A 26613-nucleotide genomic window follows, 5' to 3' on the forward strand; every position below is an offset into this window, starting at 1 on the left:
CTCTCTTGTCAGGAACGCTCCGCACATTCCAAGTAGCGTCCTGCGACGGCGACGAGCTGAGGCTCGAGTGTCCGCCCGACACGACCGTCTCCATCAACCTGGTGCAGTACGGCCGGCTGGCCTCCAAGCCCGACCTCTGCGGCCATCCGCGAGACATGGAGTGGGTCAACAACACCGACTGCATGGACAGGAATGCGCTCAAGGTGAGGACTCGGCGCGTGGCCTAAGTGTGGGAGCAAGCAGTGTCACGGCGTGCTGTGCAGGCGGTTTGGTGTGTGGCTGTGGCAGGTGCATTGCTGGTGAACTGCGTGTACAATGCACTCATTTTGAGTTGGGAAAGGGATTTTTGTAGTTCCTGTTAGGCTCCCTGTTTGGATGAAGATCCTATAGTTATGCTGGCATTGTTGCAAGACGTAATAGTAAGGTACTGGGAATTAATGGACAGTCATTTAATAAAAAGCTTCAGCACCTCTGTGGCCATTGTCGAACGGTTACCGACGCTACTCTGCCCACTTTACGTTCAGTGATATTGTAAGATATCCGAAGGTGGATTGTTTCATTTCGTGCGGCACGATTCGGAATCATAGGCAATTGAACACGATATATCTGCTGTGGTTGTCTACAGGACGTGATATTCGTCAGTCCGATATGTGTTTTATGCTGGGAAAATAATCACTTACCAGGATGTTGTTTCACGAGGTGGTGGGCTGAGCAGGGTAAATGACCTAGCCTATTCCCAACATGTTTAAAACCTGTTTTTCCGTTGATGTGACCGGCTTTCCTCTCCTCTTCATAAATGGATAGGAAGCTTCAACGCTGAAATGAACATATTAGGATAAAAACAAAAGCTCCATCGAGACTTGAAATGAAGGTGCAAGAAGGAGCGGAATAGAGCTGGCCGAATGGTAGTGCTATACACATTTAAATTGATACAATATTTCTATGAATTTCGTCAGTCGACAGTATTTCAGGCTCCTCCAGGCGTTTTGTAGCCCGCACTGAATCAATTCCTAGCCTTCATAGTGCTGAAGAGAAGGTTCAAGACAGTTACGGTCTTGAAATGTTTGCTATAATATTATAAATACCCATCTCACTGCACAATTTTGGTGTGACGTTGGGATGTCACATAGATATGGCTTAACTAGGTCTCTAAAAACATTTTGAGCCAGAAAACGGGGAAAACGTCCTTAGCTCCAAGCCAACGACACTTTCGAAGATGTACATACCGCATACATTGGGCGCTGGTGTCTGAGTGGGGTCCTGACTCACGGCTGTCGGGCTTGTATCATCACTGATATCACCCTTGATATCGGGTGATATCTGGTGTATCATAGCCTCGCGCTCGATTGCTTGTTTATTGCTTTGAAATGCTACGCACTATAACCGAGCATAAAACACCAGACCGAATTAATTTCCGCATAATATTAATCGAGATGCAAGGGCGCAGCTGCGAAAAGACTGGTTTTACGAGCATAAGTATGCGTTTCGGGGGATGAAAGGAAATGTGATGAGGTGAATGCAAGGCTAGAGGCACGCTAGCAAGGAAAATTAATCATGGGAATAAGAGGAGAGCCGAAGACGCAAACCGCCAAACAGACCGGAGCAAAACATAATGCAGGGAACAGATTGGAGGCGTGTGTCCCTGCGTGTGCGGCGGAGATCAAGAGCGTGGACAAGAGCTGTGGCGCGAGCGTCGCTTCACGTGGAAACGCCATGTCTGCTGTGGTAGATGACATCATCGAGGCCTCGAGGTTAGATGTCTTGCCAGGCGGTGACGAAGGGCCCTTACGCGTGTTATCTACATACAGTGCAGTTTGTTCAGATTATATCGTGGCCGAATACCTACAGATCATATGTTCCAGATGTGCTTTTGGTGCTGCTTGCTTAGTGGCCAGTTATAAACTTGTGTCCTAGTGGCCGGTTATAAACATAGCGATCAGCAGACTTGTTCAAGAGGTTTCAAAGCGCCCCGCGTGGCTTCCAAACATCCAGTGGCAAGTGTCAGGACAGGGCTTTCTATCGACGCCGAAACAGTCAGTGTAGAACTGAATCTGGTGGCGATGGAGTTGGAGAAGCCAGCTACGTCATCAGTGGCCGGCCCTCGGAAGGAGGGTGCCGCATTACCGCCACTGACTCGGGAAACTGTCTATAGCAGCAGTTCGTAACTGAGGTGATGGATCATACACGATGGATCAATGTGTCATGCGCATGAGAAAATCACGTTCTGTTGTTGATGGCGTGACGTAGGGGCTGACGCTTGTTTTCTGAAGTTGTGGCTTTTTTGAAGACGTGTAGTTTTGAGTGCCTCTGTACTTTTTCAGGGCGTTTGCCGTCAAACCAAATCGCCGACTAAATTTTTGTTTTCCATTAGTGGCCAATGACGAGGTGTCACCGAAGGTTATTGCGCGGGAGTAGCAAATGCCGAATGGCAAGACGCCAAGGGCATACATGGCAAGATGCGTGTTTACCTTTGAAGTCTGGACTGAAGATTTTCATTATTGTGTCTTTTGGTCACAGGCTCCTGATAGATCTGCACTTCTATTTGTGCTGTCGTTAAGCATATTGTTCTAATGGTCCAACACAATCTCGGGTGGGAGGGGGTCAAACCTTTAAAAACAAAAAAACAAAATGACCTCCGAACGGCGCAGCGTAGCCGCGCCAAAATTTGCAGAGGTGTAGAGTGTTAGATAACGGATATCTTGATGTCAAAATTAAATGTATTTTGTAAGTTCGCTGACCTACTGCAAACCAAATTTAGGCCATGGCCGTCAGTGAAAGGCATTTCTGGGGAATCGTTTCAAATGATGCAACAACGGAGAGTTAGACAAAGCTATACATATCTGGGATAGTTTCTCAGCCAACAAACCAATTGAATTAAGAATTAAAACCAATATTGTTGACCTCGAATCATAACGAGGTCAAAACTAACCTGTGTTTTACTGGATAGCTGGTCTTATGCAGTAATTTTCGGCGCTCATTTCGAATTTATAGATGACAGGTACAGCAACAGACGCATTCCATTGGCTTTTTAAAGGTCAGAGTAGGTGACTGACCAAAAATGACCCAGGTCAACACTTTGTTTTTAGGAACATATCGCTTAGCGTAATCCCTGACACTTATTCGAATGACAAACTAGGGCAATGTTGTAGGTATTTGCCCACCTTGACCTTATGAAGGTCAATACATGTCACAGACCTGATTAACCTTTTGCCTAGGACAGGTATGTAGCTTCACGGCGATTGCACAAGAGGTCTGGAGGCGCTTAAGACACCAATCTGGAGTTTGACCTTGGTTGACCTTATTTAACCCCAAGATCACGATGTATGGACCCAAAATTGTGACAAAACTAAGTTTATGTACAGCCCAACGCACCCTGTGAATTTTGTGTCCCTGTCTTAGTTTCCGAGATCGCAGGGGGTCGAATCGACCCCCGCCCACCCGAGCGCATGGTATTCAAGGGGTCACCCGGGCGCGTGTTAAGAACAGAAAGACTTCCCTTCAACTGACGTGGAACAAGGTTCTAAACTCACTAATGCTCTGCACCGAGATTTAACACAAATACACCGGACTAACAATCAAGCAGTGCTGGCTATGAATCCGAGAACGTGCTCCTCGCGTGATTCAACCGGCATGGAAAGGTCAGCTGGGAATGAATCAAACAAGGTGGATCTGGTGTGGGGCGGTCGTGGTGTAACATTATGCGGCACCAAAGATGGTCCTCGCAGTTCTGTCGACGAAAAAAGCGGGAATCAAAGTCAACTCACGAAGTGGAGAGGTTTCACTTGGGCTAATTTCAGCGTTCACCCAATAGGCTCTGCTTCAGAAAAAGTGTAAGTTTAAAGCGGCCGATGCAAAATATCAGTAATGCAGTTATTCATGATTGATTTTCAGGGCGTGGTAAGCTTGGTATTGTACATTTGACGTGGGTGTTACACGCGTCCATCGGGTTTCTTACCTTGCTCGAATCTATGTGATGCCCCGCTCGTCGTTTTTCTCTCATTTGCCTGCACGATGCAGGGCATTCGGCGTTGTTCGGAGGCGTTCGTTGTAATACAAACGACATTGCCACATCAAAAGGCAGCCGAGCACGTCCGTCCGAGTGCTGGAGCTGCAAGGACTCCGGTCTTCCAGCTGAATGCGCTCCAGGCCGCGCAAGTTTACGCTGATGGATCGCCGTTGTCTGTCGGAGTTACGCGCCGCACTTTAACAGCCCTGTGGCGCTGTGCTGCAGTTGGGCGGGGTCTTGATCTTAACGTATGGCGCTGCAAGCACGCCCGCTGAAATTGCGGAGCCAAATGTGTCCCTCGCTTCTTGCTAATGTAGAGTTAATGAGACTTGGAATCCCGTGAGACGTGATGTCAGCTGAAATCAAAGTGATTTGCGTCCATTTGGACATTTGGACGCACAAATGTCTTATTAAAAACATGTGTAGGCGCTCTCGCAATAGTCGTCGAAAACGAACAAACTATAGCGCCTAAATGGGTTTTAAATGAATTCTTGTTTCCGTTGCGTCATTTTCCGGGGTGTGATTTACAAACTGAAATGGGTCGTATGTTATAGATGGCCTGTCAAGTAAACTCGCGACCATTCCTTTCAGGGAACTGGCTGGCATCCTTGATCAGGGCCTGTGCTGCGCAACTAATTCACTCTGAATTTGTGGCGGAAAGAGTGTTTGATAACTTAAAGCCGATAGAGTAAAATGATCGAAACTAATGGCAGCGACACACACAAAGGATAGGTTTGTGCTTGGTCACATGTTCAACCTGCGACCGCCCCTTTCTTTTTATAGAGGCCAGGCCCCCCAGGAGGGCTTGGGTGGTGATACCCAGGAAGCGCCCATCCTCACAGCCAAGTCAGACTCTGACCAGGCGTTATTTATCGCTTCATTGGGCCCTGCAATGGGGGTCAATGGGCAGTTTTAATCAACTTGATGAAGCTGCAATTACGGCTTCTGAATCGTGTCTGGATTTAAGAGGTCGATCCTGTTAATCTCACCTAGTCTTCAGCCGCGATAAACCCAGCCGATGTCACGCGCTTGGGGTGTCTCAAATGGTCCTCGTTCATAAACCTGTCGGGAGGTGTGTATGTACGGTGGCGGAGCATTTACACAGTGCTCGTTTAGTTGGTCACGTGTATGCATAGCGTGGACGTGAGGTCTATTGCGTGTGTCCCATTCCCACGTACCTGCAGACCAGTTTTATGTGGGACTCTGATGCAGCTGCAGCACATTTTTTGTGAGACCTTGGTCTTTGCGGAGGCTGCAGTCCGTTTTTAGCTGATAAACTTGCTACTTGATCGGAGTTGATGCCGCCTCGGGCGGTTATGGATCTTCCAGCATGCTCAGGTTTCCAACGGTTACACAACTGATGCCTGCTGACCATACCAGATGAGCTAGATGATAACCATTGGCTTCTGCTCCAGCTAGCGAACCACGTCCTGACCAAACGACTGCAACTATTTCGCCCCGATCCAAAGATTGCACCTCCTCCGTGCCCGAGGCCGGCAAGGTGCACCCAGCAACCCCTATTGTTTTCCCTTTGACCGAGTTGGTACGCATAGTGTACCATAACATGTATCGTGGCCAGCTAAGCACACCCAACAGACTCATTGCCCCGCCTCTCCAGGACCCCTTATCGGCCAGATGTATCTAGGACGACCCTGATCCGTCTTGTGACGGTCAGATGCGTTTTGAAACAGTCCTCCTGTCGTCCTGCATTCCCTACGGCCGTTAGATATATGAACGTGGCCGTCTTCCCCACCCCTTGCCGTATGATCGCATTATGCAATAAGAAGACGCACCGCCTTCACTTATGAACGCAAAATCTCTTGGTGCCATGCATCCGGCGTGGCCAAGTGCACGTCTGCGTCCGTAAGGCATCTCGAAACAGTTCAACAGAAACAGAGTTCGAAGCGTCGGTACGAAGACTGAGTGTTGCGCTCTTTGATGACGTAATGGTTGCCTTGCGTACGATACATGCCCGTCCGCTTTGACGCAGCGTTCGTCCGGCAGGTGGTGATTGCCGAGTGCGGAGGCAAGCAGAGCTGTCGTTTGCAGACGTCGCCCAAAGCGTTCGGCGTCGACCCCTGCCCGGGCATCAGGAAGTTCGTCGAAGTGCTCTACAAGTGCCAGCCGAGTAAGCGATCCGTGAAGTGATCGCAGGGCGAAGGTCATGGGCAGCGTGCTGGCGCCGAGCGTCGCTTCAGAACCACTTCTGTCGGCTCAAGGGGAGGGCTGGGGCTGTAGACCGCAACAGACTCTTGCGGGCTTGCGAGTTCACCGTCCGTTTCCGATGCGCCGCGATGATCAGACTTTCAGACTGCGGTCAGATCTCGGTGCTGATTGGAGCCACCCGAAGGCCGGCTGGATGTGCCGGCTCCGCTCCCTGCAAGACCGCCTGCCGTGATACATTCACTCCATTGGTCCCACTGACCTCTGCCACGGCCTCTGAGTCGCCCGGAAGCGGCTCCACGCCGGCGCGTCGTGCGAGCTGCCCGTGCAGACGGCCTGGCGGATCGAACGGCATTTCGCCGCACAGCGACGGCGCCTGGTGCGATAGCCTGCAAATCCGCTGTCGCCGGGCGGCGTGATCCTATTGGCCCGCGATCAGGGCGCAAGCGCTGCTCCTGATCGGTAATTGGCCAGATCGCGGGTGTAATTGGGGCTGTGCCGGGGTCGCGCCGACGTGTTGGGTGCCCCCCCCCCCCCCCCCCACCGGCGATGTCACGCGGCGCGGGGGCCCGGCCTGCGAACGATCGCGCTTCCGGTCCTGATTGCTGCTGGCATCTGTCGCGGGCGACGTACGGTCTCTGCCGGCTGACGTGTGTCCAGCGACGAGGCGAGCGCGTTGACTGTTGTACGGTGGTTCGGTGCAGAACAGTGTATCGCCCCGAGACCCATAGATATTCCGCTCACCTGAAGCAGAATTCAGAATTCCCTGTCGTCATGCTGCATTCTGGGATATCTGCTGTTAGGCGGTCACTCTGGGCATCGCTGGAGACGTCATATCATATCATTGTCACTGAAGATGCTATTTCAGTCACTGAAATGTTACAGAGGTTTTGTATTACACCCAATAGCCGCCGACCCGGTTTCTCCCGCCACCCACACGGATCTCGGGCGATATGAGCGGGGTGAGCAGTGGGTCATGACCGCACTCACTACAGCTGGATAAGCGACTAAATCGCCTAGGGCTGTGCGGGCCCAGGCCGGTGTGGGATCATCATTTGCACGCTTCGTCATGGTATGAGCTTCCCCAGTCGACTTGCGGTGCGCAGTGAGACTGACGTCCCGACCGCGCTGTGCCCATTGCGCTGTGCCCATTGCGCTGTGCCCATTGCGCTGTCATTGCGCTGTGCCCATTGCGCTGTTCCCATTGCGCTGTGCCCATCGCGCTGCGTCTTTGCGCTGTTTCCATTGCGCTGTTCCCATTGCACTGTGCCCGTTGCGCTGTGTCCATTGCGCTGTGTCATTGCGCTGTTCCCTTTGCGCTGTCATCGCGCTGTGCCCATCGCGCTGTGTCCATCGCGCTGTGCCGCCGCCGCAGGCCTGTTCCGGAGTGAGGTGGTGTGCCAGGGCGAGAGGCGGAAGATCAGCTGCGACCGGAGCAGGATCGCCATCTACTCGGCCAGCTTCGGCGTCACCGAGCACGGCAGCATACAGTGCCTGCAGGCCCCGGGCGTCAAGATCACAAGTGAGTGCCGTCGTTACGTGTCAGACGACCCGCTGTGACGCGACGTCCGCTGCGTGCGGACGATGGAACGTCTCCGCGGCGTCACGGCGTCACGGTGGGCCAAGGACGATCTGGAACGCCCTCGCAGCAGCCACGAGCGCCGGCCGTCGGTCCAGCTTCAGCTCTCCGAAGCATGTGTGTTGCGTAACAGGCTGAAGCCGCATGGTAGCCTCCCGCCCGCTCCTGCTGCAGGCCTCGGACGGCAGCGTGGAAGTGGCTTTCGAGGGACTGTGGCAGCGCCGCAAGCCGACACATGTGTCAGCCCGCTAATGAAATGCCAGTTTCATTAGTTTCATATATATATATATATATATATATATATATATATATATATATATATATATATTATTGCATCATCCAAGAACAGTCGCAACTTTGTGGCGCGCCGGACATTTCAAAAGTGTTTCCAATCTTTTTCGCCCGTTTAGAAGCCTGTTACCGATTTTCTTATGTTTGGGGAGAAGACGAAAGGCTCACATCCCTGGCACCCAGGCCGATGGCCGATGTTCGGTCCCCTCTCCAGCCCTGCGAAACAGGCTCGTCCAGCGAGTGCCTCCGGCATCTACGTCGCGCCGAGCTGCTCTCTTGACCTTGACCTGGGAGATTGCCCCCAGCGTGTCGTGGATAACGGTGGCACACTCTAGCCGTGGATCGACGAGCAGGCCTTTCTTGCCCACTTCCAAAGCGGCCAGAAGTTGACGGCGTCTTTCAAGTGTGCATGGATAGCAATGAAGGTGCATGACTAAGGCCTAAGTGATGGGAGTGACACCATGAACGAACATGGCACCACCACCAACGTATAATCAAGCATGCAGTCATGACCTCGGTCCCAGTTTTCGCTCGGATTTCCCTGCTCTTCGTGAATAAACTTAAAGTGGCGTGAGCAGCCGCGACAGTCCAAGGCCAAATGACGCTTGACTGCGCGAACGCCGCACCGAGCTGTTGAGCCAGGGCTTGCTTATCACCTTTGCAGGGAGGGTGGGCACCGCCAGGAATCGAACCCCGAACCTCTGGCTTCCCAGACGCGCTAATGGTACGTCTGGGAAGCTTGGGTTACTTCTGTCGCTTGCCTGACACCGTCTCCGTCTGTGCGCTGACTGAAGCTCTGCGTCACCAGACTGCCAGGCGAGCTTCACCTCGGAGAAGATGATCAACCAGTGCCAGGGCAGGGAGAGCTGCGAGCTGAACGCAGACCCAGCCTTCTTCAACCGACCCTGCCCGGCCGACCACAACACGTACCTCAAGGTCACCTACACCTGCGGTGAGCAGCTGGGCGAACAAGGCAGGGCAGGAACTGACGCAGATCTCGCCCCAGCTTGGCCGGGTTACTGTCCCTCTTCCCTGTCGTGAGCTGTCCGAATGACGTGTGGGCGTAGTTTAGCCGCGGATTGCGTGGGATTAGATTACCGGAGATATATGAGGCGCGTTAAAGCTGTGCCTCATACTGAGTTTTTATTTAGCACGCTGTGGGTTTACTGAAATGGCGGGATGCAGGGGAAGGCCACCGTGCTGCGAGCGTAGTAGTTTCTAATTCGCGCTTATTGGAGGTTTCGTCAGGCTCTTACCAGGTTTAACGTGACTAGTAATGTGTAAAATACTCTAAAATGCGGCTAGATATGACAAACAAAGATGCATACGATATTTATGCTATGCTTTACCATAGTGCTTGATATCTTTTCAATCCCGGTAGCATATCATCAAATCCAAATCGTTGCCTCGATTTTTAACTTTCACTTTTAGACCATTGCATGGATTTTCTCTGTTCGCACTCAAGGTCAAAGATGTGAATGACAGTCACGCCCACTGTGCTTAGTACGGGACAAAGCTGAGGATTCTCATTGTGCTTGCAGTTCCAAAGAAAATTCTTCGAGAACAGTACGACCAAGAGGATGAGGAGGCGCGACAGAACGCTACGGAAGTTCCTCCGGCCGACCGTCACTTACCATCTGGGAAGGACGCACCAAGCACGCCACGCAGCGGCAAAAGTAAGTACTAAAAGTAAAATAGATGGCGCTAGTATCTGCTCGAAGACGTTCAGGCCTCCAGGAAAGTAAAGATCAAGGGTCTACTCGCAGTTGGCCTGGTGCATTATCACTCGAACTTGCCATCAGCATAAAAGTTTGCTAGAAGATGAAATTGTCACGTGGTAAACGGTCTCACCAACGAAAAATGAAGCCAGATGAAATGCCCAAGTTTTTGAACAATATATACCTTTAAAAACCTGGAACCACAGACAGAGGACCGCTGTGCAGCGAAACGATTACGCTGCGCTTGGCTGTTTAAAGATCTTCCCCTCCCCATCCTATCTTAACAATGGAAGTGTTTGTTTGTTTACCCTTTTAGGGACCTCTTTTGTGAAGCACCAGTTTCAGAAAGAACTAAGCTGAATTGAGATTAAGATAAAGCTCTTGAAGGAGCACCCTCGCCAAATCCCTTGATCAAAGACCTCGAAGTCGACCAGCTGACCATAGAAGTCTGAACCCCACCTGAACGCTCGCGCCACCTGTGGAGAACCTGCAGTTGGGAAGTAATAGCACCCTAAATTGTTTTCGGAAATCTATCAAAACTGGAATGATAAAGACGGTTATAGGTAATGGTAATGCCATTAAAAACAAATTCCAGCCTTGATTGCATTTGCCGATACGATAACACATTACCCGCTGCTTACCAACGAACATGTTTTCCCCGGGTGGATGGATTGATATGGCTGTCCGAAGTTCGCGAAATGGGCTCCCCGGCGAACGACAGCGACCAAGGACGATGGTGCGTGGTCGTAAGCGACTCTATTTCCGTCGATGAAACCGCACCTGGCCTGGGTTTTAGCCGATTACAAATGCACCGCGACTGAGTCCATTTGCTCCGGTGTCGTCTTGCGGGCCGATTAGTTCGCAGTCACTGGACACACGGCCGCCCTGGGGAGTCACCGGAAGAGAGCGGCGAATTGAAGTGGCAGGGGAACCGGGGACACGTTCTCCCATCATCCATGTCTAATATATATGCGCGTAAACAGAGGTCTTTAGTTCAAGAATTGAGTTAAATGCATACGAATGCAAGTATTGAAAACGTGCGGTGCTATTGAACACCTGCTTTTGGAAGAAATGTCCTTCGCCTGCGGTGCACTTCAATAGGTTTTTTTCAATAAGCAATTTGAGCTATGCCTTCTCCCATTGCGAAACGTTGCATACGCCCTGCTGGAAAGGCTGACTGGTACTAGTCAGAGGAGGACCATTAGTTGGATTTGGGGCACCTCCACGCCGGCCACCGCGGACCCGCCGTTACGACAGCGCGCGACGCATTGAGCTCAGCTCTCACCGGACTGATGGACCCACGCACGCCACAATTCATCACTCAGCCGACAGTCAGACTTTATTCCGGCATTCCGGCACACCGTCATACGCGGCCACACAGTAAGCGACGCACATTCACAAGGCACACCCATGCCGCATGATAGGTGTGTTAGTAGTTGGCATGGCAACCGACTTGAGCAGCGCCGCTCGAGCCGTCGCTTCGGCGAACGTTGGCAGTCGATCCCAGCTAGTGGCGTGTCGGGCAGGCTGTTGTAGCTAGCAGGGAGAGGTGGGCCGGCCGTCGTAGATGCATCCATGTTTGACGTTTCTCTGCTTGTCCCGGGTAGAGGCTCTCCGACATGACATGACGTCGTCACAGGCGCCATGGAGGTTTGCCACAGTGCGTTTAATAATGAACCGCTGGTCGATCCGCGGAGGATGACAGGGGTCAAGGTCTTCCTGAATGCATGCCGTCGCCGAGTTAATGGCCGCTTTTGTTCTGCAACACCCCTATCGTTGCGAATTTCCTTGTAGTTAGTATAGGTAAATTTTTGCAGTGGTAAAGAACATTTGAGATCAACTTGCCAAAAATTGTGATAATGAAATGGAATCCGCACGGGAAGTCTTACATTCCACAGCATTTATTATCAGGTGGAAAGTATCTTGAATTTCACTTCCCACCTAAGTTATTGCTCTCAAATTATAGCCAGTCGCCTTATTCGCATAACAACTTGGTGAGGCTTTATTTTTCCGTCGGACCTGGCTATATGGCTATTGCGCAACGTGCTACGCAATATCCCAGCATAGTTTTGTGCCCCGCAGACAATGTTCTGTAGACGTAGTCATCCATGAATTGCTATATAAGATCTCGACAAACACTTGTGCGAAGAACTTGTGCGATGCTTGAGTGTCCACCGAAACATAGAAAATGATTGGCAAAACGTATCACATGCCTATTGCTTTGCAGCTAAACCTCCCTACTGTTCACACACCCGTGCATCTTGATGTGTTTTTTATGGTATGCTAAAAGTGTGGAATGAACTGGGCCATAGAAAGCATCTGAAAGCAACTGGCAAATTGTGTTGTGCTGTTTATATTTTTACACTAGTTCAAGTGTATCAGAGCTGCCGTGTGGTATGCCGTAGACCTCAGAATGGCATTGCTCTTGTCGACATCTTCATGCTGCTGTTTTTAGTTTATGCTTGTCGGGCAGTGCGCTATGTCTCTCTTCGTTTCTTCTGTACATTAACCCCTCGTGCCGCTCTGTTAGCAATGCCGCCTTCAGTCCTCACGTTCCGCTCATGGGTCTCTCCTTCCCTTGCTTCGACCAGAACCGTGAGTCCTGTCCTGCGCCGCATTGGCTGAAGCCACGTCTCCTCTCCTGCGCTATGCGGCCCGGACACTGTTGTCCGTGCTGGTCCTGAAGCACGCCAGACATCCAAAAGCTGACCCTCATTATATCTGCCTATCTTGACATGCCCTGTCCCGCTCGCACTCGGTGCCAAACTCTCCCCAGCTTGTGGCGCCATCTGTGCCGTCCCGCCATTTCACGTCCGCTCCGTTTTCCGGTTCACCCCATCTCTGTCCCGTCCACTAAAAAGGCGCGGCGACTGATCTTCCTGTTCTGTTTTTACCCCGGCGCCCTCAGCAACGAGGGATGCAGCAAACGTCACGTCCTGACTACCAGGTCACCATCACCGTAACCACCGTCTTCCCGTCACCACTATGAGCTCCTTTACTAACCCCTGTTTTCTCACCTCGCACTTTCACCACATGTAACCCGCCAACCCACCCAATCACCGGCCAGCAGTCAGCTGTCCGACAGAATCCGTGGGTGACCCTGGGGCTTCCCGACGTCGATAGTTGTTGCTCCGGGCCAGCGAGGTGTCGCGCGGGTGTTGGCACGCGTGCACGGGGGTGTCGCGAGGGTGTCACAAGGGTGTCACTGTGGGTGTTCCGCAGCCGGGCGCGGCCGCGGCGCCCCCCACTACGACGGCGTGCAGGGGGACACCAGCTCCAGGCCAGCGCGGCCGGCCGCGTCGCCGCCGCCGCCGCTGCCGCCGCCGCTGGCCGAGGAAGACTGTAACGATACAGAGCCGATGACGGCTGGGCAACGACACGTGATTGGGTTTATCACCGAGTGGATCACGGCCTACCGATTCGTGTCAGGTAGGAGAACGGTTGAGCACGGTAAAGCTTGGTGGAGGCTGGTGGAGGCTGGTGCAGGTGGTGCAGGCTGGTTGGCTGGTTTGGTTGAGGATTTGGGGGCTTCTGGAGGCTGGTGGATATGATGGGTATGGATATGGAGCTGAGTATGGGTATTGAATGGATATCGGTGCATGGAAGCAGCTAGGGTTATGAGAGGCCAGGTGGTGGATTGTTCAGATTGGTAACGCTGACTGACGAAAAGCAAGGACCAGTTAAATATCGGAACCGCCGGCCATTGAACGGCTCGGTACATTGGCATGAAGAACCTAGACACAGATTGGGCTTCACTACATGACTGATGGGTGGTATTTTGTGAAGGCAAACGACACGGATCAGTTAGGTTAGTGGAGAGAACCTAGGTGTTACCGAGAAGAGCATGGAGGAAAGGGGAAGCGTGGACATGGCAGACAGCGGATGTAAACGGTCGATGCTGGTGGAGCTGATACGTGTTTGGTGGAGGACCGGTAGACGGCAGGTGACTGTCAGTTCAGCTGATGCTGTCTGGCAGTCTGTCAGAGTCTGTCTGACAGTCTGTCAGATGGCATCAGATGAACGGACGGGTCTAACGGAGTCTGTAGTCACAGTAGTAATAGTCATAGTCTGTAGTCATAGTCTGTAGTCTGACGTCTGTGAGTCATAGCCGATGTCATGCCGAGTCCTGCGAGGACGAACTTTCCACCCTGTCGCTGGCTGGACGAGCAGTTCCCGGCTGTCCGTCACATCTCGCAGGTCACCATCGCTGCCGGCGTGGAGGGCCGAGCGTGGTCCTCGAGGCCGGTCGGGCCCTCGGCGGGCACACCAGCGGTCGATTCCTCCCGCCGCATGCATATTTGACCAGCCGATGGCCGGCCCGCCGGCTCTGGTCAAGGTGGCGCCGTCTAATGCCGACTAATCACTTTTTCGACGCACGCTGATGACCGTGTACTGATTGGATTGACCACCCGGCTGCGTGCGGACTGGCCGGGCCGCCTGCGAACGAGACGCCGAGCAGGTCGGCCGTCGGCAACAGCTGACGATCGCTGCCGGCGTTCATCGGGTCGAATCCGGCTTATTTGGACTCCAACATCCCTCCATCCTCCCTCCCCGCCACGGCACGCCGCGACTGCATGCTCTGATGTTGGCTGCCTGTAGTTCTGCTGCCCCCTGAGCTTACGCTCCTTTTGGCGCCCGTGCCAGCGCCACGGAGTGGTTGGTGGCCTCAGTGCCGCCGGCGCCGCGCCGTCGCTGCCTTCACGGCGTGCGTGGGGACGGGCCCGCTGCCCCGCTCGCATGTCAAGGACCACCATCAGCAGCGCGGCCCGGTCTTTGTGCCGGGCTGTCTGCCTCGAACCGCCCCGGCCCCCGCCATAGACACCAATTCAGCCGACCCGGCAAAGGCGACGCCCTGATGGTCCTTTTCACACCGCGTTGGCCACCTGGCGCGTGACGTCATCGCCGCGACGATAACGGCGCGCTGGTATTGCCGCTCTGCGAACAGCTAATGTGCGGACAGGGAACCGGAAACACGACACCAGGGAGCGGGCGGCACCATCGGCCTGATGTGCAGCCGCCGGGGCTCGGCGCGGACACACAGAGGTCAAATCGATCGCCGTCTCTGAAGTGCTACGATTCTCTCCAGTTTGGTTTTCTTTCCAGCGCTCCGAGGCCGCCTAACAGGACGAACCTGAGAAATGCTTATCGCGTCGATTACGTAATTGGTTGAATGTGAAGGGGGATCCTTTAATGATCTCGTAATTGGTTATATTTTGATTGAGGCAGTCCGCTGAACAAAATAGACGCGCTGAACTACCATTCCATGGACATTAACTCAGTGAATGGCAATCTTGTACCATCCAACGCACGCGGTGGCTGTGCGAGCCAAGAGTGTTACTGTGGTTTATTAAACACGCGCCTAAGCTCGCCGTCAGTTGGTAACAAGTCACTGATTTCAGCTAACAACCACCGATAACTTTTTAACGAATGCCTTTTTGATTATTTCGATGGATTACTGTGATTAGGTCGTACTTTTCTTTTAACCATATGTTCAGTTGGTGACGTAGAAACTTTTTTGACTCTTCGACTATTGGCAAGTTTCTCACTTGGCAGGCCTTCCATCCTAACCATCAATATCAACTGAATTACGACGCAGCAAATATTTGCAAGGAACAGTACCAAGGCTGGCAAACATAACTTCCGAACTGCGTGGCACAAGGCAATATCGCGGATCATCAAATACAAAACATGCGTAACTGGAACCATAAAACTTGGCGACATTGGATGACCTTTGAAGACGCCATCCTTACCCGTACGTGTAAACAGAATTTATAAGCATATGAACTGTTCAGGGTCTAGCCGTACAGCACGTTGGCGGTGTGGGTTCTAGTCGCTCTGTGCGCTCGCCATTTACCCTTGACGGGTATGGCCTGCGGCCGGTGGCAGCGGTCGCGCTGAAAGTCAGTTGACGTCAGAGGGCAGGTCGAATCGTGCCGAGCATTGCGGCACGTTAAGCTTTCGCTACTAAATTCTGCCGTTGCCTGGAACTGCGCGATCGGATGGTGGGGGCTCACAAAACAAGCACTGTTTAGCGTGAGCGCTGATCCCAGAAATTTATCCATTCAAGGGTTTCGGATCAAATTTCAAAAAGTCGTGGCCTGAACCTCTTGAGATCCGAACGAAGATCGCGACCGTCGTTGTGGCTTTACGACGTACTCAGCTTTTGAGGCCATGTGGTCTCACCTGCCTCTCGCCTCGGACAGGACTTGCGGGCGCCGCAATGCATTGAGCCCCGTGCTCTGGCGTCCTAGACACGTAGCTTAACTTCTGCGCTACCGATACCCGGCTAACGTAACTGCGTCCAGCTCTCCACCAGCCCGACTCAGTAACTCAGTCAGTCCAGACAGTCCAGCAACGGAGCTTTACTCAAGGCGGTCCGAAAGCAGGCTGCCTCACCCGAAACGTGCGCTCGTTTTATGCTAATCATAATCATTCTGTTGTAAACACAACACTGATCGCCCATGCATTTCAAACCCTCTGAAATGCACCTCCACCAGCTACGAAATGCACTGGCATACGAAAGTTCAGGTGCAAGCGATAAGTGAAAACATCCTATTCGTTTGGCATATTTGGCTTTCTTGTCGACCTCCGGGCAGATTGTGGCGATCTAATGAATGGGCCAGAACGTGGTGTCGAGTGTCAGGTTGCAGGCAGGCATGCACCCGCGCCCCCGCGGGCCCGCTGGGTCAGCATGGGCCTCGTCGCAGGTCCTGTTATAGAGGTGTTCCTGCAGACCCTCGGGCCGTGTCAAAGTGTCGTCACCCTTCGCAGGCAAACCCTCGGGCCTTGTTGTGGTGGCGTCACTCCTCCCGGCAGACCCTCGGGCCTTGTTATGGTGGCGTCACTCCTCCCGTCAGACCCTCGGGCCGTGCTATGGTGGCGTCACTCCTTCCGGCAGGCCCTGGGGCTGTGTTATTATGACGTCAGCCGTTCCCGACGGACCATTTGGGCCTGTTGTGCGGTGTCGCCCTCCCCTGGGGTGACTGGGCGTGGGCGGGGTGGTCGTGGTCGGTAGACACCGTGGGCGGGGTGGTTGGTAGACACCGTCGCCACCAGGGGCTCACCCTTGGGCTCATCCTTCGCTCGTATCGGCCTGACCTCACGCTCACCGCCTCGCCACGTACCGTAAGGCGGGGGAGGGGGAGAGGGGGCGCTAGGCTTACGACCCGCTCGAAGGAACACCGCTTCACGAGGAGTTTCGGTGCGGTCAGGGCAATGCGGGGCTTGTGGGTCATTCGGTAGTAGCGTACGGTGCATGACCTACAACACAGCTTGCAGGTCTTACCGCTTGCAACAGGCTGCATGTGGAGGGGCGCTTGATGTATCGTGCAAAACGAAAACACCTTGCTGTTTGCAACAAGTCACGTGGAATGGCGTCATGGGCTTAGCAGCTTAAACTAACTGCCCGAAAGTAACAAAGCTTGCGAGATCTGCGCTAAACGCAATGGGCTTTCACGATAAGTCCTAATGTAGAACACGAAACGGCAATAGTGATTTACACTGCCAGATATAGACCTATTAACGTTGGGTAGGCTAAGCATGGGCGGGTACTTGTCATGCTGTCATGCTATTTGCGGTGTCCCTGTGGCTGAACGCTGTCAAACCTTTTATGCTGCTCATTTCCACCACTGTCATTGAGTGGTTGCAGTCAGAGTTGGTATATTAGCGTGAAGTAGAAGTTATTTGTCCTCATCAAGTTTCGGATTGTTTGGTCAGGTGCATGACTGAAATGATCCCCACTAAAACCATCAGCGCAATAATTTCGTATACTTAAATGCGAAAACAAATTGATGTCAAATTTATTATGTGGACGATAGTGCCTAGATTGTTATATCATGTTCGATACCTTCGCAGTGAATATGTCCGGCATGCGTACTATACAACAGGCACAGCGCTTTATTACCATGCTTGCTGGCACGACATAGGCGAGCTTCCAGTCTGCGTGATGAAATGGCTTGCCTGACATCCACTTGGTGTTCTTGTGCATGAGTACGCTTTTGTGCGTGCGTTTGCGTGTTTGTGCGTCATCAACACAGCCGACGACAGCGCATAATCGGCGCTCGGGCTTCTCACACCAATCTTGTTCGCGCCTGCGAACCCTCACGTCCGTTCGTGGGCCGGGGTGGACGGTGCTGACCACGCTCGTTTGCGGGCAGTGTGATGGGCCATACTGACCATGTCCATTTGCGGGCAGGGCGGTGGGCGGCGCTGACCACGTCCGCTCGTGAGCAGGGCGGTGGGCGGTGCTGACCACGTCCGCCTGCGGACAGGGCGGTGGGCAGCGCTGACCACGTCCGTTGACGGACAGGGTGGTGGGCGGCGCTGACTACGTCCGCCCGTGGACAGGGCGGTGGGCGGCGCTGACCACGTCCGTTGACGGACAGGGCGGTGGGCGGCGCTGACCACGTCCGTTGACGGACAGGGCGGTGGGCAGCGCTGACCACGTCCGCTCGCGGGCAGGGCGGTGGGCGGTGCTGACCACGTCCGCTCGCGGGCAGGGCGGTGGGCGGCGCTGACCACGTCCGCTCGCGGGCAGGGCGGTGGGCGGTGCTGACCACGTCCGTTGACGGACAGGGCGGTGGGCGGCGCTGACTACGTCCGTTGACGGGCAGGGCGGTGGGCGGTGCTGACCACGTCCGCTCGCGGGCAGGGCGGTGGGCGGTGCTGACCACGTCCGCTCGCGGGCAGGGCGGTGGGCGGCGCTGACCACGTCCGCTCGCGGGCAGGGCGGTGGGCGGCGCTGACCACGTCCGTTGACGGACAGGGCGGTGGGCGGTGCTGACCATGTCCGCTCGCGGGCGGGCGATGGACGGCGCTGGACGAGTAAACACCATCGACGCGGCCGTTCGATACGCTCCCGGTTACAAGGCAGTGCGCTGTGTGCTCGTCACACGTAATGAACCGTGCAAACGCGGCCGGCCCACCCGGCATCGGGGCCAGCTGGCTCGCACGCGCAGGGGGCGGCCGTGCCTCGCGACACCGCTACAGGGTTCTCGGGAGCTGGGGCGGGTTTGGGTCGTACTGAGCACGCGGGGTAGTACATTTGCGCGACTCATCGCGTTTGAGCGCGGTAGGAGAGTAGAAGATTGCGTCAAGGGAGGACATGTGTAAGTGACGCTTTGCTTTGATCAAATGTAAAACATCGCAGTGTCCAGTGCCCTTGGGTAGTTGAGTTAGAATGTTTTTGATTGCCAAAACACGTTTTTTTCAGCTGCTTAGGTCACATTTGAAAATTTTTGGAACAGATTTTCCTATGTGTGCACTCCAGCTGTTCATTGGGGCGTCACCTAATAAGCTGGATTGGAACATGCCGGATGGTCATCCATGGATTATTGACCCGGCGAGCGGCAATTTTTACCCTCGTCTGTACTTGACTGAAGCAAATTATTCCTCAGAATGTTCGGTTTATCATGGCCAATGATCAGAACACCTCCCATAACGGCCAGGAAATGGAGCTTTGCATAATGTATGGAATCGTGCGCGCGGAAACCCTGGCATCGATTGGCAGTCGCCCATAGCCAGAACCCATGCAGTTTCAATGGCATGGTTGGAGAAAAATGCTGATCCCATGGACACCAAGTCTGAACGGCATGGCAAGGTACGTCAGATCAGCATGTTTTGCGGGGGCTTCCCTGGGGATAAATGATTTCAAAACGGTTACTCAGTACACTGCCCTCAGCATCGCAACCCTAAAACCACGCAGACACTCTGACCGGACCCAACTTCGTGCCATGTTCGTGAGTTCACAATCGCTGCTCGTGGAGGAACATGAGCAGACGGGGGGGGGGGGGGGGGGCGGGACCAAGTGGCTTCAGATGACGGCCAGTTCATAATGGTAAGCTCCAGTTCATAGTTGGTAATGGTAAGCCAGTTCATAATGGTACGCTGCCCCTGATCGCGCAGAACTGCACATGCGGTGGCCCACCTCCGGCTCCCTCCCTGTGAGGTTCCGGGTGTCATGTGGGGCGTGTGACGGATACCCAGCACATACGACACGGAATGATGGTTGATGTCTGTGGATATCTTTTGTGCATACAACGACATAACATGGGACGAGCAGGATATGTATTATACACCCCAACACGGTATCTGTTGGTTCTCGTATATCTATTACATACGAGAACAACTTCAGTCCCTTCGTCACTTATTCTCATAGTTTGCTCAAGTGTAAGGATGTCGTCCGTAAGCAAAGTACAAAGTTACGGCAGTTAAAGAGGCTGGGCTGCCTTAAGAAATCGTCTTAAGCCTAAACATGTAAAAATTTGCATCTCCCTGATGTTTGCAATTTCCTTTTTTGTATGAGTATTTTTTCCTCGTGTTTTCAAATTTCTGTGAAGTTTTGGTCCTAACAGGGTCCATTTCTGGGTGATACCAGTAGTGCGCTGTAGCACATGGCTCTTGCACACAGTTTCACGACCAAAGACAGAGCGTACAAGTAAATACTCCAGGCTTTTATCTTTTCTTTGGCTTGAAAGATTGCTTTCTGTTAAAAAAGCTTCCTTGGCTCTAGGAAACATCGAGTCAGGCCTTTTTTGGGAACGCCTAATTTCGTTAAGTGCGTGGTCGACCACAAGCTTCTTAACTGCTTTAGGTCTGTTCTATGTAAGATGTGGAAGCTCCGGGTCCTGGAAACGGAACCTTCCCAGAAATGTGGGAGAGGAAAATGCTATTTTAGGCCCATTCTTTCCATGCAAGACCACAGGCACGACTGATATTCTGAGATATAGAGCATGCAGCAGCATTCGCAATTAAAGTTGAGTTGCACCCACGCATGCAACAGTGCGTGTCCATTTTGACTGATTTGCTTGTGTTTCTGCCCGGCCATATTATGGCGAAGCCGGGCTACACATTTTCCTGAAGGCAGGCGCAAATAACCATTGCAGTTGACGAGCCCCGAATCCTAACGACGCACTGAAGACATTCTGAAGACATTCTAACGACTTTCTGAAGATGCCGACCGTCGGGCGAGGGGGACTTGAGCTATCACTTACCTGCCAGATGTAAGTTTGGAAATGACATTGACGCATCCTCGTACCCTGTCACGTGCCCTATTGGAGCCTGTCACGTGCCCTATTGGAGCCAGTCACGTGCCCTGACCTCGTGACTGTGGTTGTGCTCCATGCAGATGGCATTGGTCACACGCGGCGCCCCGTCCAGTACGTCGGCGGGCGGCCTGTGGCTGGCCTGGGCACTCGACAGCCTCAGCGTTCCATTGGGTCACCCACCCTTGATTCAGCGAGTTGTAATACCGTCTGCCTCCGGCCAAAGCCGGTTGAAGGATGTGTTACGAATAAAACGACTTTCGTTCTTTTTCCGAAAGGAAACCGAATCATGTGATTCCAAAAGGTACGTAGTTAGCCGCGCGGCAAATACCGGGCGACGGAATATTGTCTCGCTTGTGCGCTTTCTTTGACCCGAACGCTATAACATAAGCCGAAGGGAGGGTGGGATGGCTCTCCGGACCAAACGGACGGAGTTATGGTTGGAGTCGTGCTGAGCGGCTCCGCACAAATGGTCGATTAGTCGGCTCAAAGCACAGCTAACCGTCATTTACTCCAACAACTTACAACCACATCACCCGGAGCATTTTAGAACTGCGTCGCAATTTTTCTCTCAAACTGAGTCAAACATCAATTTATGTATCCCATAGAACCCGTTACCTCGCGCGTTGTTGTTGTCGGATCCGAGTCTTTCGACATAGACTTCGTTCTGAAGGCGGAAATGAAGACGGGATCGCGGACGACTAAAATATTAATGTCGTTCCGCGTTGGGTGATAGTCGAAGTTAGACGCTCGCATGGTGTGACGGCCCAATGTGATGGCATCGTATTGGGATGAAATCCGAATTCGCGGTTACTCGTAATCAAAAGCACGACTTGAAACGTCGATTGTGGACAACACAACCGATATAATTTTGTAATGTCGGTTAACCAATACCTCCTGGTTAAAGGTCGATAGCTCAGCATAAGAACTCTGAAGCCATTTTGTCGACAAACCATGAGTTAGAGGTCTTTCTTACTTGCCTGGAGCTGAATTCCATCAACAAGAGCAGAATTAAGCACAATTGCCCCGGCTCTCAAGGCTTTAGACCTTAGTTTATGATCATGTACATCATTATGATGTTTGATGACCTCCGCAAGGCATTTAAACGCCACAAGCTGTTTTATTGCAGTGGTCAGCTCCTACCAAAACGGCCGAGGCCACCTGCAGGTTCGGCATAGGGAACGCCGATTTATTATATAGAAGTGATTGGCCTCAGCTGGGACGCCATCTGGGTCACGCTGGGCCCGTGACCTTTGGTCGGGGTCGTACCTGGGTCGGTCGCGCGTCGGCTCAGTCGGCCTGGTGCCGTCTGGAAGCCCGCAGCTCATGCTTTGATGGCGAGAGTCGATAGTCGATGTGTCGGCCATCGATCGATTCCGGTTGGAGGGGTGGCGTGGCGACTTGAGCGGAAAGTTCTCGGCCCGGTGTTTCTCGGTCGGGCGACGTCCTGCGTGACGGTGGGACGGCGTGACGCGTGACGTGACGGGTGCGTGGCTCCGGGGCCGTAGGGAGGGGGGGGGCTCTAGGGTGGGGCAGAATACGAAGGGTAATTTTGACAATCTCTAATGCAATTGAACGTGCTTTTGCCGTTGGATGCGTCTGTTATGCTGGCAATTGCGATAGTTCATTACTAATGGACACTCGAGGCTCAAGGTCACCTCCATGTCGCATGGTCTCAGTGACTGTGAAATATGTGCCGTCCAGTAAGTGGCTCTGGTACCCGCCTATGCGTGTTCCATCGTCTATTCGGCGCCGTTATCATCCAGGTCTGCAAATGATGAGGCCTGGTGTGCATGTTAACTGCTCTTCTTCTATTACGGTCCGAATGTAAAACCGAACTGCCTGCAGCTGCGCCAAACTCACGCTCCAATGATTCGAAGCCAGTAACCGTGCTTCACATTTGCACCACTTTTCCCAACAGTTGAACAGTTCTTTCCCCTTTAACTTCCCAAATTTCCATAATTTCCCGTGGTCAACGCCCGCATGTAAAAAGCGAGTGAGGACCGCGGCTGGAAGGAGCGCTCGGCTGCACTCTGAGCGTCGGCTCGGAGCCGGCTCAGCGACATGACTAGCCTGGCGCTTTTGATCAGCGGCGCGGCGACGGGCGGGGCGGCGGCGCGCGTGCCACTAGCCGACCTCTTTTGGAGTGTCGCCCGCCCGGGGGCTGCGGTCGATCAGCTTGTGAGAAGTGCCACCTTTTGAGCACGGCGACGGCACGGCACGTTTACTAATTCAGTCGGTCACCTCTGGCGGCGGGGCGCCGCCTCCCGAGGCGGAGCTGGCCGGCGGCCGCCCTCCGCCCCCGCGGCGGGGCGGGGCGGGCCGCGCGGCGCGCCGGTTTAGCGCGCCGTCCGCCAACAGAGGCCCCAGTGGCCCCGCCCAGGGGCGCAGCGGTGTCGACTGAATGGTAGCTGGCGAGCGACGCCGGGCGCCGAGCGGCTGTCGCTTATCGGCGCCTTGAGACGTTCCTGATTAGTTACGCGCCGGTCTATCGAGCCTGACGTGGACCGTCGCACCGCCGTCGGGGAAGGCCGCGAACTGTTTGGCGTGACGTCACCTGTTCATCGGCGGCGGTGCGCCGCTTTTGTCTGCACATCGATTACTGGAGTGCGCCGGTGTTGTCGAGAGACCTCGCCTTTCCAACTGCGCATGTGGGCTGTTGTGCGGACGTCTTCGGAAATGCGGCCAAGAATGCTGACATGCAGCATTAACACGTAGCTGATGTGACTCAGGCACGCGTTGCTTGCGTCTTTTCTGGCCCATTATGTCCGACGTAGTGTTTTGGTTCCAGCTCTCCTTATCAAATACCCCGTGAGATCCGACTGTTTCCGAGTTTTGTGGTGTCCTGCTGCGACACAGTTTCTTTGCCTCTGACCTCAAGTCCCCTGGATTTACACTCTATGGCTCCGTTCGCCGAGGTTTCTTCCAGACCGCAGTCTAGCACGCACGAGCGACGACTGCCGGCGGCCTGCTCCGCACCGCCGCTCACCGCCACGCCCTGTTCCAGACAACAAGGAGAAGTTCATCCTGTACCTGACGCTGAGCGTGACTGGGGGTCTGCTGCTCTGCCTGCTGGTGGTGATCGGCCGGCTGTACTGCCAGCGCCGGCGCGCCCGCCAGGAGGTGAAGGCGCACTACATCGAGCCGCCGCCGCACGGCTTCACCGACGACATCAGTGAGGTCGACGCCGACATCGACCTGGGGCCGACCGTGCTGAGCGCCGGCAGGCTCTCGCCGCCGTACGGCGGCCAGCGCAGCTTCAACGGCAGCGCGCTGGAGGCGGCCGAGCCGGCGCGCTACGCCAGCTCGGGCCGCGGCACGCTGCGCGACCACGAGCACGACACCAACCCGCGCAGCCTGACGCGCGGGGGGCCGAATGTGTACTACTACAGCTAGTGACATCTGGCGCCTCCCGCACAACTGACGCTTGCGCGCGCGGCCGCTGGTGGGCGACCCGCGCCGCGCCACGGGTCCCCCATGTCGCCGGGGCGTGGTGAGGGGGCTGCGAGAGGCGCTCGGCGCCCGGGCGGGCGGGCGGGCGGCAGGTCTAGTGTCGTGATTGCGGTGCCCCGCCCATATCACTATCAGAAACAGCGCGGGGCCGACCGGCCGCCCGCGCCCGGTGCCGGCAGCCGCGGCGGCTCTCAACTCTTGCCGTTACGAGTGGAGGGTGAAGCTGCTGAGCTGTGTCCTCAGGGATACGCTTGACACGGGAGCCAGCTCTGCGCGAGTGAGCGCGTGCATCAAGTGCCTGTCTGAGCCGTTCACCGACTGAGTAGCCTAGTCTCGCGCTGTTCGCACCGTCTGTTGACCCGCTTTTGTGTCGGCGCCGCGGTCGGACCGCGCCTCCAGCTGCTGTCAGGTGTTCGCGGCCCCATCCGACCCGACAGCCCGCAATATCTGCTCGCATTCTGTACATAGCTCATTGTCCTCATAGCTGGGGCGGCCGGCGCCGGCGCCGCCGGCTGATGGGCTGGGTGCGGCCGGCCACCCGCTCGCCAATGTTATCTAGTCGACATGGATGGTGCCCAGAACCCGCGCGGTCCGGGGGGTCGATGGGAGCCGACGGTGGGCTCGGCGGCGTTTTGTCCACGCTGCCCCCGATCGAAGAAGGCGGACCACAAGGCGGCGCACCTGTACAAACGGGACCGCGGCCCCAGCCGCTGCTGTGCGTGTAAGTTATTTTTTGTTTGTGTCCACGGATGTACCGAATACAGATGACTTTGTCCTTGAATGTTCCATGCCCAGAGGAGCGTTTTGGTGCCGTGTAATCAGATGGCTGCTACAACATGCATGCAGCGTTTTCAAGGCAGATCGATGTCTCCTCCTTTCCTGGTCAAGCGATAACGATTTGGTTAAAGAGCGCTGATGAAAACGAGCACACGTGTCATTGTCATTGTGATGTCATGCTGGCGGGAATGAAGAAAAAATCGGAGTGGATTGATCCACGTCTTCCTCAGACTAGGTGCAAAGTAACCGTAATAAACGTTATTATCGCAGCAGGAAGAAAGGGTCCACTGCAAAACTGACCTCTGCAGCCGCAAGAAGCAGTATTATTTATCAGCAATTGTAAGCGGTAAGGTAGCGCACGCGGCAACCGACACCCACGCGCGTTGTTGCTCGGTGCGACGGTTGCATGATTTAATGATTGATAAGCGATATCTGACATTGCGACGCCAGCAAGATACAAGAGAACTCTTTAAAATCACTTTAGGTCATGGTTATATGCGTACTTTGTGGTCTGTCGGCAGCCCTTGCAACTGGTAATGTTCGTTATTCATTCTCTTCGTGCACATGTTCTGCAATTCGTTAACTGCAGAAATTGCGATGTATTTCACTTCTGGGCAGTGCATACAAAAATTTGATGACTCTTAGCGCCCTGTAAAGCGCCTACAATACTATTACATCAGTACATTTGTCAGGTCGTGCCAACCATCTACATGCCATGACTTGGCTTGAAACCAGGTCCTGAAGTACTTGCTTCTGTGCGCACAGCCACTATCTGTACTGTTCTTCGTGGAAGCCCTCCCTCAGTCGAATGCGTAGAAATAATTACTTTTTCATCATTCATCAGGTGTCTTGCTGTTGCCAGGAGATTACGTTTTACGCTGCAACGAATCCGCAGCATTATTCCTTAACATTAACACTGTGGCATAAACACGATGCATTCCATATCACAACAGCTAGAGTGGGGATCTGAAGCCCGACAACGCTTAGGAACGTAGCATTACGGGGCATCTAATGCAACCATGTAAAAAAGCAATCTTTCAGTACTTCTGCTTCTCTTGGGTCTGGAAGGATAATCTCCGAAAAACACAAATGTGTCGTTTCGGACAACAGGTTAATTTGGGTTGTTGGGAACTGTTAAACCCTATGCCTAATTCATCTTAGATCGGGTTCGGTTTTATCGTCGCGTGTAGTGTAGTTTAGTTTTATCGTCGCGTGCATGTCAAAAGTCATAAGATTCGCACGCATCCTACACCGGTTCAGTCAGTATTTATTCCACTTGTGCGAACTCTTCTTAATTTTAATACGGTCTCAATGTCTCATAGACAGCACATACAAAATCAAGCTTAGGAACTGGGAATTGCAGGTGAACATTGGAAAAATGTCCTCCGGGAAAGATGAGCTTGGCTCCTCGTCTTTCGGGACGCTCTAACACCTTTGCAAACGAAGCCAATTTTCATCTTCCTTTTCGGAAACCTGAAGCAAGCGCGTGGGAACGCACACTCCAGGAATGTCAGAAGAGCACCCCAGATGGCGGCACGAACCCTTGTGAAGTGCGCCAGGCGAATGGCCGACCCTCGGCGACGC

General features: G+C 53.8%; 1 protein-coding gene across 2 annotated transcripts; it reads left to right on the top strand.

The window, feature by feature from the left end:
• LOC119103353 (protein eva-1 homolog C) lies at positions 1-24291 on the top strand (the record flags this gene model as incomplete). Of its 2 annotated transcripts, XM_037226862.1 has the most annotated exon segments (7): positions 1-203; positions 6011-6134; positions 7545-7691; positions 8848-8991; positions 9581-9715; positions 12980-13186; positions 23807-24291. In XM_037226862.1, coding segments are annotated over 7 exon segments (1349 nt in total), but the record flags the coding sequence as incomplete, so codon positions are not given.
• Between the last annotated feature and the right edge of the window lie 2322 nt (positions 24292-26613).

This window comes from Pollicipes pollicipes, unplaced genomic scaffold, assembly GCF_011947565.3.
Source record: "Pollicipes pollicipes isolate AB1234 unplaced genomic scaffold, Ppol_2.1 Scaffold_5724;HRSCAF=6776_pilon_pilon_pilon, whole genome shotgun sequence".
Lineage (NCBI taxonomy): Eukaryota > Metazoa > Arthropoda > Thecostraca > Pollicipedomorpha > Pollicipedidae > Pollicipes > Pollicipes pollicipes.